General features: G+C 43.2%; 1 protein-coding gene across 1 annotated transcript in view; it reads right to left on the reverse strand.

Annotated features, from left to right (window-relative positions):
- Nucleotides 1-940: 940 nt before the first annotated feature.
- Nucleotides 941-15486, reverse strand: part of C1H3orf20 (chromosome 1 C3orf20 homolog) — a 29420-nt gene continuing 14874 nt past the window's right edge. The window contains exons 10-12 of the mRNA XM_040408968.1: nt 6153-6295; nt 2424-2499; nt 941-1161 (exon numbers count right to left, since the gene is read on the reverse strand). Of these exons, the coding sequence (XP_040264902.1) occupies nt 1138-1161; nt 2424-2499; nt 6153-6295 (243 nt within the window). The 3' untranslated portion in view covers nt 941-1137. The remainder of the gene's footprint in view (nt 1162-2423; nt 2500-6152; nt 6296-15486) is intronic.

The raw sequence follows: 15486 nt of genomic DNA on the forward strand, positions 1-15486 counted from the left end.
CAGCATCAATGTTCCCAATGTACGAAAAGCCTGCAGATGTTTCCATTCTAGGGAAATGTTGGAGTTGTTGTGGTCATCCATGAATTAGGGCTCATTCAGACAAGCGGCGTAAAACCCGTCTGTGTCCTATCTGCTAAGGCTACTTTCACACTAGCGGCAGGACGGATCCAACAGGCTGTTCACCCTCTCGGATCCGTCCTGCCGCTATTTCGCCGTGCCGCCGGACTGCTGCTCCGTCCCCATTGACTATAATGGAGACGGGGGGCGGAGCTCCGGCGCAGCACGGCGAGAGGCTGCCGGACTAGAAGTACTGCATGTCCTAATTTTTAGTCCGGCGGCCTCTCGCCGTGCTGCGCCGGAGCACCGCCCCCCGTCTCCATTATAGTCAATGGCGGCACTGCGAAATAACGGCAGGACGGATCCGACAGGGTGAACAGCCTGTCGGATCCGTCCTGCCGCTAGTGTGAAAGTACCCTAAAACTGATGATTTTCCATCCATGTTGAATCAGTTTTTTCTACCTGTCCATTTTAGAAGAATGGGGGCGGCGATTAATGCAATAATGTGCATACCCTTTTATTTGTTTGGTTGATCTTTATAATAAAAATGAGCAATAAGTTAAAGGAAATGTACTGCTCTCCTTCAGCTTCTAGCAGGGGTCAGCAACCTCCTGCACTCCAGCTGTTGTGAAACTGCAACCCCCAGCATGCACACTTGGTCAGCAGTTCCTGTAACTTCCATAGAAGTAAATGGAGCATGCTGGGAGTTGTAGTTTCACCGCAGCTGGACTGCTGGAGGTTGCTGACCCTTTGCTATAGTATCATTAAAGGCAGCCCTTTATAATGTGGTCTTGCATTAAATATTTGATTTCTGCTGGCATAATCCTACATATGGTATATGCTGAGTTGCAGTGGTAATCACAGCATTGAGCTGGTTGTCAGTGATGAATTGTACCAGTTTCATATATAGCTGCTAAATTGGATACAAAATTTGTCCATTTCAAAAGTATCTACCAAAACCCATAATATAAAGTTTATTGGATTGTGATAAATCCCCTCGCAATATACAGAAGCTAGTGCTATTTTCTTATACTTCCAGTCAGTGTCCGTTGGTGCTTTGTAGGCTCTTCTTTACCATGTCTACTGCTGACTTAATGGAGCAACCTGTGGTGAGATGACAAAACTGAAGTTAAACTCGTGCCTTATGATTCATGTTCTTGTGCTGTCACTTGAGCAAACTAAAAGACATGCTATAAATATCTATTCCTCAGCCTACTTGTTTCAGTCAGATTATTTATATATATATATATATATATATATATATATTTATATTGCAGCTATCATTAGTACCAAGGCAGAACCTGCTTTCATCACTGAACACTATTGTTTGCCATTGATGGCCGAATCAGAGTTCACAGGAGGGCTGGAAAACACTTTCTGCTATCATACATAGTGTGGAGATACACATGACCAACTCTAGGTGTCATGGTCGCCATTAGCTTAAAATGTACGTTCCTATCTAGTATTTGCCGATAGAACATTGGTATGTCCAGGCCATCATTGAACCAGTCCTACTTTCTTTTTTGACTCAGGCGACATGGTGCTCCATCAAGATATCACCCACCCACACACTTCCTGCGCTACATAACATGCTCTTTAGTGTATCCGGCAGTTCGATCACCAGATCTCTCCCCATCTAAATGTATAGGGGGGATGGGGCGACAGATCTCCCATCAGGGGCACATTGGCCATAGACCTTACAGTGAAATTTCCCGGTGCACCGATGCCCAGGGGGCCGCCTGGGCCCTCCTCGCGGCCGGCCAGTGGAAGTTTTTGGGATGTATTTTGTGCTGCTGGCAGTATTTTGTGATGGATGGTGGTATTTGGCTCTGTTGGGGTGGAATAATGTGCCACAATATGGTACTGCTGGCTACTTGTGTTGGCCCTGCCTTCCATCAATTTGGACCTGACTATAAAACAGAGCCGCTTTCAGAATTTTTTCCAGGGCCACTTTAAGTTCCCAGTCCACCCCTGAGTCCCATGCACAGCAGCCAACAACCACCTTGGCTGAACTAGGGGTCGAAGGAAAGAGCTAGGAATAACCACAGGAGGAGATCCAGCATCTGTATGACCATTACCATGCCAGAGTGGTAGGCTATATCACAGCAAGGGCAGATGCCACCCAGAATTAATGTGACCCTGCCTCATATACCCTGCTGCAGAACCTAAAATAAGGGGCGCACCGCCTTGGTTGTGTGATCATTGACCAAGCACCACTAGCAGTTTATACTTTGTTGATCGCATTGTTTTCCGGTGTGTTTCTTTTATTTTCCAGTAGTGTATAGTGTGTGTGTATATATATATATATATATATATATCTATAGTGCAGGCTGTTATATAATAGTGTCTATGATGACTTGTAGTACCTGAGAGAAGACTTCCTTAATAGTTGTGCTTGTTGGAGATATATGGAAAGAGGAATAGTCCACATGTGCTTCATGGCTTTAAAAACAAAAATAAATATAAAATCAATACTACTGTGTATTTGACCTTACCTAAAAACAAGAGCAGACAATATGTGATTTTACCCATTCATATTTTCATTGTTTTGCACATCTCTACATTCAGGTTCATGGGGGTGTTCCTGTATGGAATGAGCTGAATGTCCCATTGTCTAAACTAGCGTATAACATAGTTTCCATCATTTTAGTAACAGAATTGAGCAGCATGCTGCAACAGGGATATTATTTTAATGTAATTCAACATGAACAAACTCATTACTTTTGTAATCTCTATTGCAAATATACTCCAGTTACTAGATATTGCCTTAACTTCATTATAATGCTGTCTGAAGGGATTTTTCGGAAGTACAATATTGATGTCCTATCCTCAGTCTGACTCCCGACACCCTGACGAGGTCACGGTGCTCAGGTGACCGCTGTGACCTCCTCACAGAATACCAAGCACAGCTCTGTACATTTTATAGCGGCTGTGCTTGGTATTGTAGCCCAGGCTCATTCACTTAAACAGGATTGAGCTGCAAATAGGCCCATGAAAGTGATGTCAGTAGTCTAGGAAGAGGGCAAAGCACTCCCCGGAGCGCCATGGTCTCTTTAAACACCTGATCTTGAGGACAGGCCATCAATATTGAACTCCTGGAAAAGCCTTTCAATCTGTATGGTAATGTGCATGTTCACCTACTAAGCTGGATCTGCATTGCTTAGTTCCCTTCTTCAACTGCCACCAGCCATATCTACCGGTACAGGGAGAGAGCTACGGTAGAAAGGACACGCCCCCATGAGAAAGGACACACCCCCTGAGAAAGGACACTTCACCCCACCGCAAGCTGTCAGCCTGAAGAGAAACTAGCAGGGTAAATGGAGCAATGAATAGGGAGATCTCTGGATCCATGTGAAGTACAGGGCTGGTTCTAGCCTTGTTAGAAAGCTATTGGCATGTATTATATGATGTCTGATTTTTATTTTTTACATCAATCATGGCAGAGCCCTTCTAAAAAAAAGAAAAGGGAGTTGTCCGAGTTATTAAAAAAATGTCCCTCTAGGCAGGGATAATCATAAAATAAAAAAGGACATATACTCACCTATCACACCCAATGCCACTTCTAGCACCGCTGCTCACATCGCAGCTGTGATGTCATTATCTTGACTGCAGCGATCACAAGCCTGTAAACTCTGAACACTGCTGCAGCCAATCACACATCAGTGGTATATGGCACATAACTGCAGCGATCACAAGCCTGTAAACTCTGAACACTGCTGCAGCCAATCACACGTCAGTGGTATATGGCACATAACTGCAGCGATCACAAGCCTGTAAACTCTGAACACTGCTGCAGCCAATCACACATCAGTGGTATATGGCACATAACTGCAGCGATCACAAGCCTGTAAACTCTGAACACTGCTGCAGCCAATCACACGTCGGTGGTATATGGCACATAACTGCAGCGATCACAAGCCTGTAAACTCTGAACACTGCTGCAGCCAATCACACGTCAGTGGTATATGGCACATAACTGCAGCGATCACAAGCCTGTAAACTCTGAACTCTGCTGCAGCCAATCACACGTCAGTGGTATATGGCACATAACTGCAGCGATCACAAGCCTGTAAACTCTGAACTCTGCTGCAGCCAATCACACGTCACTGGTATATGGCACATAACTGCAGGGGTCACATGGAGTATGTGTGCTAAACCACGCTTGTTGGGTAGGAGCAGAGTGACAAAGCTAGATGCAATAGATGAGTATATGTCATGTTATTGCTTTATAACCATTCCTGCCTAGAGGGGCCATTATTTTATAACCTGGACAAGCCCTTTAACTAGGCATTAACCTTCACTTCTGATTGTCTGTATCGCACAAGTGTGCGCAAATGCTGAGAAGGTTGATAACATATGAAGGGGGTGGCAAAACTGAGCAGGGCTAATAGTAGCGTTTGTATGTGATTCTTTACTAAGCAGCGTGAACACACTTTAAAGTACAAACCACACTACCCATCGGGCAGGGACTTGACAGGACAATGGCGTGTATATAGCACAAAGCTGATATATACGCAGAACCTATTGATTTCCGCCTCCAAAGTCTGTAGATGCCTGGACTTTGTGTAATGTGGCCACCTGCTGTTTAGTGGATTGAGTCCCAGTGTGACTGTGCAGTGGGCATTCACATATACCTCCAGGTCATGGACCTACTTCTCTGATCTTTGCGCTGCTAGTAGAATGCCTTAGGCACCTACACTAGCAGCAGGTATCAAAGCACAGGATATCCTATTGATGACCTTAACCAAAATAGTGAAGAGACAAGCCGCCCTTCTGTATGGAATGCCAATGTTTTATTAATACCAGACATCTGCTGCATCTTCATAACATGACAAATGCAAATGTCCAAGATGGAGAGCCGAGCTATACCATTTCCCCTGCTATATATATGGAAAGAGATTTTATTTGTAATCATTTATTTTCATTATATGATTATTCATTTTGGCAAACAAAAAATAGGTTTTTACTCCAGTTGTGAGTGATGTCCAGGCACAAAATTCATTTTCTTGGTGTCAGATCTAATTTAAAGGGAATCTATCCCCTCCTGCAAGTCCCATTAAAGGGGTTCTCTGAGACTGGGCACCCCCTTTTGATTTTAAAAAGACTCACTTGCCAACGGTACTCTGGTTTCAGCACAAACTACATTCTCCTCCACTTCCGGTCCGCGCTGGACTGGAAATGTGATGAGCTGTCCAATCAGGGACCTCAGTGGTATGGTACTAGTGGTCACATGCCGTGGCTGCACACATCACTGCTGAGGCCACTGACTGGCTGGTAGCAGTGACATGAGTGTAGATGGTAAGTCTCATGCGGGGACCAGAAGCGGAGAAGAAGAGAGCTTTGTGCTGTAGTCTAGTGACGGATTAGCGCTTGCAGTATACTAGACTAAGGCCTGTCAGAATTCATTGTATCTGGCATAGCCGAATACTGCCAATCTCCACCAGAGCCCATGGACTATAATGGGACCTGGCAGGGATTTGGCAATCATTGTATTTTATCCAGCCAAATCCTGGTACTCATGCTGGAAACCGGACAGATCCCTGCCAGGTCCCATTATGATCAATGGGGTCTGGATGTACACTGACCCTCCGATCCGGCTATGCCAAATCCGACGAACTCCAGAAGGCAGTTCCCGGGCTGAAACTGCATGCCGGATACCTTAGCGCATATGTGAAAGTAGCCTCAATGTGAATTTACACTGCCCAATTGTCTCGTTCCCGACAATCTGCCTGTCTAAATGTGCCGCCGATCACCTGAGGAACGAGCAAAACGCTTGTTTATCGGGTAATCCTGTCGTTCGTGCAGGCACCACCAATTAGCGTTTCTGGGCAGCACATCGTGCTAAACAATGCAGCCGTACGAGGACGAGTGATCGCAATTGCGATCACTCATTCTCATACTGTGGAGGTGATGTAAGTGCAGTGCCTAACCCCCACTGAACGAGCAGCCTCCCCGACAACTGACTGTGACATCGGAGCATCTAAACCCACCTTTAGTGATGGTATATGCCATGGACAAAATCTTGCCAAAAGAGAAAAAAGAAATGTGCACATAAGACATTACACACAAAATATTATATGAATAATGATGAATACCTAAATTTGAAATCCTTGGGTAAACGGCATCCTGCCAGGTAGTCGCTCCTAGTTAGTATTATCTGTTTCTGAAGGTCTTTTATTGATCTGCTGTATCCATTAAAAATGTAGTTTGCAAACACCAGCTTGCCACTAATATACATCTGGGGTAAAATAAAAGAGAAATAGAACACATCAATCCTGTGAATCCCCTCATTCTTTCACTAATAAGAGCTGAGTATCCCTCTGGAAGGCGGCATCATTCATGTGGTTGTATGCACAGCCTGTGCCAAAGGGGGGAACCGATCACATCACAAGCATGCTTTTTCAAGGGAAGGGTTTTACTGCTTCTCCATGATAGAATAAGATCCTTGTTTTGGCACATGGATGTTTTATATAGTTCTATGAATGAGCCGAAATGAAATTCTGTCATTAAATAAGATCCAATGCACCAGGGCATGAAGCCGAATTCTTTTACAGACCAATATTTTATCGTGTTTATAGACAAATCCTCTCACTCTGGACCATACTAAGTATTCTTGACATTTAGTCTGACGTCACATCTGCCTTGAAGGCTCCATTAGGAGTTTTCGTCACTGAGTTCATCAAAAATATCACAAAAAAGTTCTCCTAAATAGAAATCTAATGGATCCCATTATAGTCAATGGGATCTGTTAGGCTCATGTTTCTGTCAGTTATTTGCCAAATCTATAACGGAGCAGAAGAACGGAAATATTAGTGCTGATGTGAAAGTAGCCTTGATATGAGCTTCATCTTTGATTAACAGTGGCTATGCAGTCAAGGAATGTTTGAAAGAAACTATAAAACAGAATATTTTGCTTTTATTTTTTCACTTGTATTGCAGTGTACTTACACTGAAACCATGAGCAAGTCCCAGTTGATGGATCTGTTATTCTTATTATATGTCTCTATTTAGTACTTCGGACGTGGATAAGATAAAAACGGATGAACCTCTTCTGCGGGCACTGCCAAGGATACCATTCAAATGAAGCGTATAGTTTAAATGGCTTTTATTTGTCTACGTGTTTCAGGGGTGAATAACCCCCTTCATCAAGACATTAAAACCCTTTGTTTCCCTATGGTAAGAGGACTCCTAGCACTGAACTGTTTCCCTTAGGGAAGGTTCACACATGTTGCTGGAACAACCTGCTGGAGTTTAGCAGATTCAGCCTAGCCAGATACTGCCTTCCTCGCCGGACCCCATTGACTGGGATTGTGCCGGTTTTCAGTCGGAAGAAAACATTGCATGCAGTATCTGATAGGCTGGATATGGTGAACTCCAGAGTCTGATAAAAGCAAGTGTGAATAGCCTTATTGCTCTTCAAAGTCAGAGTATTTACCTGCATCCTTTACTAAGGGAGCTCACTGTGTGCATTATACAGCTACCATTGAGTTAAAAGGGTTATCTGAACTTTGAAAAATAATAAAAACAGGAGCAATGTGCTAAAAAAAACACTACTTACACGTCCAATCTCCAGCTTGCTCTGCAAGCAACCACAGTTCATGCATCACTACTCGGCAATGGCAGCCATGATGCCAGTAGAAAGGCACTTGCTGCTGTTTAAAAAAATGTCAAAGGTTGGATAACCAAGTACTAGCTGTATACATCCATATGCATTTAGCTCCCCCTAGTGGTTGCTGCATGCAGGCATCATTTTATCATGGAACTCTATGGTCGTGTTAAGGGGGTTTTCCGGGAGTAAATTGATGACCTATCCTCAGGGTAGGTCATCAATATTGGTGGGGTTCTGGCACCCGTGCCAAATAGCTATTTAAGGGAAGCTGGGGATCTGGAGAAACACACAATAACCATACTGTTTTTCTTACAAAAAGGCATGTGATATGCTTCTTTTAAATCCATGCTATGCATGAACACTAAACAGTTAAGTGCATCAGCGGGTACAATAGTGTTTTTGGCTTACACCTAGGTATAGTAATTATGTTTGAGGGATGTGATCTATAGCTGACTTTGGTACACAATGAGTTTATATATCCCCTTATCTATTTAGTTACAGGTATTTTATGGCCATTCCACGCACGCCTCCCTTGACACAATTCACAGTCAACTAGTTCTGTTCAGTCTGAGCATCAGTTTGTAGGTGGGGATTAACAATTATGAAACTTCTTAAATATAAAAGATATCAAGTCTCCGCAGGCAACATATTAGTAGGTAGTGCTCACATATTGTTATTTAAATCTTTTATGCTATGTTTTAATGTGTATTATTCTTTGATCTAGTCCTAGGTCTAAACAGTGCAAGTTAAAACAGTGGGAATGAAATGAGGTCAGCACCGCAAAATCTCATTCCTCTGTCTACAGTAAACAATGTTTTCAAGACCATTTCTGCTGGGTCACGGCCAAACATTAGATCCTTGACTGCACTTAGTAATGCTCATGAATATGTGCTCACTGTGTGTGATGAGCCTGGGAATTTATGGCTGAATTTACACTCTAGGTATGTCATATACAAAGCGAGGATCTACATAAAAGTGTTTGGACACTGTGTAATATGTAAATGAAGGTAAATAAAAAACGAATGCAATGATTTACAAACCTTGTAGACCCATATTTCTTCACAATTCATCTTACAATACATATCAGATGTTGAAAGTGAGACATTATACAATTTCATGGAAAAATAACTATTTTAAAACTTAATGGCATCAACACATCTCAAAAAAGTTGGGACAGGGCCATGTCTACCATTGTGTGGCATCCCCTATTCTTTTAACAACAGTCTGCAAACATCTGGGAAGTGAGGAGGACAATTGCTGGAGTTTGTGGGAGGAATGTTGTCCTATTCTTGTCCGATGTAGGATTCTAGCTGCTCAACAGTCCTTGGTCTCCTTTGCCGGATGTTTCGTTTCATGATGCCAGTTGAGCACCTGGGCTCTTCTTCTACGAAGCCATGCTGTTGTGATGAATGCACTTCAGTTCACAGGACACATTTGAGATTTCCAAAAAGAATTTCAAATTTTGATTTGATCTCACTGATCTAGCCCAGCATAGATGGTAGCATTTCTAGATCATGTTGACACATGGTCTCTTCTTCGCATGATACAGCTTTAACTTGCATTTGTGGATAGTACATCGACCTGTGTTCACAGACGATGCTTTCTGGAATTGTTCCTGAGCCTGTGCAGTGATTTCCAGTACAGAATCATGCCTGGTTTGAATGCAGTGTCGCCTGAATGCCCATAGATCACAAGTAACCAATATTGACCGTCAGCCTTGTCTCTTGTGCACATGGATTTCTCCAGATTCTCTGAATCGATTGATATTATGCACTGTAGATGTTGGGATGCTCAAATTCTTTGCAAGTTTACGTTGAGGAATATTTTTCTGTTATTGTTCCACTATTTATAGACGCAAGTTTTTGAGGATTGGTGAAACTCTGGCCATATTTGCTTCTTCGAGGCTCTGCCTCTCTAATATGCTCTTTTTATACCCAGTCATGTGACTTAGTTGCAAATTTCTCCTCCTGCTTTTCTTTTATTACTTCCACTCACTTTTCTAGCCTTTTGTTACCCCTTTCCCAACCTTTTTGAGATATGTTGCTGCTAGTGTTGAGTGAATCCGTCCATGAAGTGGAATTTCAGGGAGAATTCAATTCACCACCAAGCCGAATTTCCTTGTGCTTCATGGTAGGGAATCAATTTTCCCTGAAACGGCAGTAAAAAAAAATAAAAAATCATACTGAAGAACCCACGTGAAATCCCTTGTGCAGTGACATCATGCCGGTTGACGTGGTGACGTAGTCATGGGCCATGCGAGATTTCGTAATGGATCTTTAATCAAGATGGTGGCGGCTGGCTCTTCGCGATCAAATGGATGAGGTAAGTATGATTTTTTTTTTTTTTTACACTTTAACCACCTCAGCCCCCAGTGCTTAAACACCCTGAAAGACCAGGCCACTTTTTACACTTCTGACCTACACTACTTTCACCGTTTATTGCTCGGTCATGCAACTTACCACCCAAATGAATTTTACCTTCTTTTCTTCTCACTAATAGAGCTTTCATTTGGTGGTATTTCTTTGCTGCTGACATTTTTACTTTTTTTGTTATTAATGGAAATTTAACGATTTTTTTTGCAAAAAAAATGACATTTTTCACTTTCAGTTGTAAAATTTTGCAAAAAAAACGAGATCCATATATAAGTTTTGCTCTAAATTTATTGTTCTACATGTCTTTGATAAAAAAAAAATGTTTGGGTAAAAAAAAAAAATGGTTTGGGTAAAAGTTATAGCGTTTACAAACTATGGTACAAAAATGTGAATTTCCGCTTTTTGAAGCAGCTCTGACTTTCTGAGCACCTGTCATGTTCCCTGAGGTTCTACAATGCCCAGACAGTACAAACACCCCACAAATGACCCCATTTCGGAAAGTAGACACCCTAAGGTATTCACTGATGGGCATAGTGAGTTCATAGAACTTTTTATTTTTTGTCACAAGTTAGTGGAAAATGATGATTTTTTATTTATTTTTTCTTACAAAGTCTCATATTCCACTAACTTGTGACAAAAAATTAAAACTTCCATGAACTCACTATGCCCATCAGCGAATACCTTGGGGTGTCTTCTTTCCAAAATGGGGTCACTTGTGGGGTAGTTATACTGCCCTGGCATTCTAGGGGCCCAAATGTGTGGTAAGGAGTTTGAAATCAAATTATGTAAAAAATGGCTGGTGAAATCTGAAAGGTGCTCTTTGGAATGTGGGCCCCTTTGCCCACCTAGGCTGCAAAAAAGTGTCACACATGTGGTATCTCCGTATTCAGGAGAAGTTGGGGAATGTGTTTTGGGGTGTCATTTTACATATACCCATGCTGGGTGAGATAAATATCTTGGTCAAATGCCAACTTTGTATAAAAAAATGGGAAAAGTTGTCTTTTGCCAAGATATATCTCTCATCCAGCATGGGTATATGTAAAATGACACCCCAAAACACATTCCCCAACTTCTCCTGAATATGGAGATACCACATGTGTGACACTTTTTTGCAGCCTAGGTGGGCAAAGGGGCCCACATTCCAAAGAGCACCTTTCGGATTTCACCAGTCATTTTTTACAGAATTGATTTCAAACTCCTTACCAAACATTTGGGCCCCTAGAATGCCAGGGCAGTATAACTACCCCACAAGTGACCCCATTTTGGAAAGAAGACACCCCAAGGTATTCGCTGATGGGCATAGTGAGTTCATGGAAGTTTTTATTTTTTGTCACAAGTTAGTGGAATATGAGACTTTGTAAGAAAAAAAAAAAAAAAATCATCATTTTCCACTAACTTGTGACAAAAAATAAAAAATTCTAGGAACTCGCCATGCCCCTCACGGAATACCTTGGGGTGTCTTCTATTGTACAGAGCCAATTGAATTAAATATACAGACATCGGGAAACTAAATATGGAGACAACATCTGGTCATTGAAGTCCACCCCTCCCATGAGCAAATTATAGTCGTGGACTGAGAGGGGCTTTTCAATGACACGGGTTGCTCGCTCAATTTGGATTGTCGTGTCTGCGTGAATGGAGGAGAGCATGTAAACGTCACGCTTGTCTCTCCATTTCACCGCGAGCAGTTCTTCGTTACACAAGGCAGCCCTTTCCCCCCTTGCAAGACGGGTGGTTACAAGCCGTTGGGGGAAGCCCACGCGACTAGTTCGCGCGGTGCCACAGGCGCAAATCCGTTCTAGAAACAAATGCCTAAAGAGGGCTACACTTGTGTAGAAATTGTCCACATAAAGATGGTACCCCTTGCCGAATAAGGGTGACACCAAGTCCCAGACTGTCTTGCCACTACTCCCCAGGTAGTCAGGGCAACCGACCGGCTACAGGGTCTGATCTTTTCCCTCATAGATCCGAAATTTCTGGGTATAGCCTGTGGACCTTTCACAGAGCTTATACAATTGACCCCATACCGGGCACGCTTGCTTGGGATGTATTGTTTGAAGCCAAGGCGCCCGGTAAAATGTATTAGGGACTCGTCTACGCAGATGTTTTGCTCGGGGGTATACAAATCTGCAAATTTCTGGTTGAAATGGTCTATGAGGGGCCGAATTTTGTGGAGCCGGTCAAAAGCTGGGTGGCCTCTGGGACGGGAGGTGGTGTTGTCGCTAAAGTGCAGGAAACGCAGGATGGTCTCAAATCGTGCCCTGGACATAGCAGCAGAGAACATGGGCATGTGATGAATTGGGTTCGTGGACCAATATGACCGCAATTCATGCTTTTTAGTTAGACCCATGTTGAGGAGAAGGCCCAGAAAAATTTTAATTTCGGAAACTTGGACTGGTTTCCACCGGAAAGGCTGGGCATAATAGCTTCCCGGGTTGGCGGATATAAATTGTGTGGCATACCGGTTTGTCTCTGCCACGACTAAGTCCAAGAGCTCCGCAGTCAAGAACAGCTCAAAAAATCCCAGGGCCGAACCGATCTGAGCCGTCTCAACCCGAACTCCAGACTGGGCGGTGAAAGGGGGAACTAATGGTGCGGCTGAAGTTGGTGACTGCCAATCAGGGTTTGCCAGCACCTCAGGGATTCTAGGGGCTCTACGGGCCTGTCTGTTCGGTGGCTGCGACGGGGTAACTACTGCACGTGCCACCGTACCAGCTTCAACTGCCCTTCTGGTGCTCGCCACGTCACCATGTTGTACGGCAGTGCTGGTACTAGGTCCAGGGAGGGCTGCGCTGCTGGTGTATGCCTCACCACGTGATCCGACAGCGCCAGCCCCACTCTGCTGCTCTTGAAGCGGATCCTGCACAACCTGTGGTCTAGCGACACGGGGCCTGGTACGCCTGGTTCTATCAGGGACCTCCTCGTCCGAACTTTGGGTCAGAGAGCCACTGCTTTCTACAGGTTCCTATTCTGACCCGCTAGATTCGTCAGATGAAGATTCCCATTCCTCATCCGACTGGGTCAGAATCCTGTAGGCCTCTTCAGAAGAATACCCCCTGTTTGACATTTTGGACTACTAAATTTAGGGGTATTCCCTGAGACTACCCAAGAAAAAAAGCAAGCCTGTCTTACAAAGGGGAGGCTAGCGAAGTACCGGAGGCCGCTGCGGTTGATAAAAAATATCAAAACTGATTTTTTTATCGCCGCAGTGCTTGTAAAGTGAATGTGCAGTGATCAAAAAATATATATTTTTTGTCACTGCGGTGGGGCGGGCGTGGGTGAACGCACGTGTGGGCGACCGATCGGGCAAACACTGCGTTTTGGGTGGAGGGTGAGCTAAGGTGACACTAATACTATTATAGATCTGACCGTGATCAGTTTTGATCACTTACAGATACTATAAAAGTTCAAATGCTAATTAGCGATACGCTAAACAGCGAATAAGTGACTGCGGTGGGCTGGGCGCTAACTGATCCCTAAACTACCTAACCAAGGGGCCTAAACTATCCTAAAACCTATCAGTCAATACCAGTGAAAAAAAAAGTGACAGTTTACACTGATCACTTTTTTCCTTTCACTAGGTGATTGACAGGGGCAATCAAAGGGGTGATCAAAGGGTTAATTGGGGTGCAGGGGGTGATCTGGGGGCTAAGTGTACTGTTGGTGCTACTCACAGTTCAGTCTGCTCCTCTGCTGGATCCAACCGACGAAAAGGACCAGCAGAGGAGCAGACAAGCCATATAACAGATCATATTTACTAATATGATCTGTTATATGACTTGTGATTGGATTTTTTGAAAATCGCCAGCCTGCCAGCCAATGATCATTGCTGGCAGGCTGGTGACGAACTTGTCCTTGAACTTTTGCCGGCCCGCGATGCGCATGCGCGGGCCGGCTTTGAGCGAAATCTCGCGTCTCGCGAGATGACGCGTATATGCGTGACTCTGCGCAGCGCTGCCACCTCCGGAACGCGAATCTGCGTTAGGCGGTCCGGAGGTGGTTAAGATGCCGCAATCAGGGATGAATGCTGCATCTGAGGGGTACAGTGATGGGGAGCAGCATAATCGCCGCTCCCTGTCATTGCACCCACTAATTACAAAGAAGTGTGCTTCATGACAAAATAATTTATCACAAAGCTAATTTTTTTGTGAAATTCAGCGAAGCAGCCGAATCGCATTTTCCAATGCTTCACTCATCTCTAGTTGCTACCATCAAGTTCTAAATAAGTTGTTTTTTTCATAAAATGATAAAATGTCTCACATTCAACATCTGATATAGGTTCTATGATCGATTGTGAATAACATGTAGGACTGTGATATTTGCAAATCCTTGCATTCTGCTGTTATTTTACATTTGTTTACATTCTAAACAGCGTCCCAACTTTTTTTGGAATTGAAGTTGTATAAAAAACTAAAAGAAATGCAGTGCTAATTGAAACATCACAGATGACAAGTTACCAAGGATTTGGGAAAGCCAACTTACTTTCTCTATTGAGAAAAACAAAAGCATTACATTCTGTTGTTTTTACCCAGAGCAAATAAAAAAATGTCAAGGGAGTAAAAAAAACACTAGGAAATTGACTTAAAGGAAATGTGTTATCAGAAAATGACCCCTTATTTAAATCACGTTTTTATGTTTAACATATTTAAAAAAAAAAAATTGGTTATTTTAAAATTTTACATGTCAGTATCTATATTTAAACAAAAACCATAAAATCCTGCAGTTTTCGAACTGGCCACTACGTCTAATAATAGGCACCACTTCTTGGTCTGCACAGATCACTTTACTGCAGTTACCTGCTTATCTATACACAGAGGTGATATCACTACAGGCAGGATTAGAATGACAGATAAGACAGGATCCACTTCACAATAGGTGATTGTCAGAGCTTATTCTTCCCATGTACAATGACCTCTGCACAGGTCACAGAACATGCCTAGAAAACTCTCCCTCCCATAGAAGTCAATGAGGTCCCTTCCTGACCATCATGTCTATGACCCATGAGGCTACCGTAAAGCAATTTTCTTAATGCTTTCTACATGCTGTTAAGAACAGTTCAGGCAAGCTGGCCGCCCTATAATCATGTTCAGGAGATAGAATAAAAAAAAAATCTACAATCAGAAAAAAGGATATGTGTCGCTATCTGGTTTTAACGAGCTGAACGAAATTGTGGTGATCCATTTTCTTTAGATGCCAGGAAAACAAATTTGTAGAGATTTTTAGAACCAGGATATAACACCTGACTGCAATGGTTTTTTATTTGCTAAAAAAACTGTAAAACAGCAACGTTTAAAAAAAATACATAGTGTAAAACCACCCTTTGAATGTTTCACGAGCAGTGATTGATGACAGCTGTGAAGGATTACACTGCCACCCAGTGGACAGTATAAGAAGGGTTCCTAAACTATATGTGCTTCAGTTCAGTCCCTGAGACTGGGGTCTGTCAGT

Source organism: Bufo bufo, chromosome 1 (assembly GCF_905171765.1).
Source record: "Bufo bufo chromosome 1, aBufBuf1.1, whole genome shotgun sequence".
In the NCBI taxonomy this organism is placed as follows: Eukaryota; Metazoa; Chordata; class Amphibia; order Anura; family Bufonidae; genus Bufo; species Bufo bufo.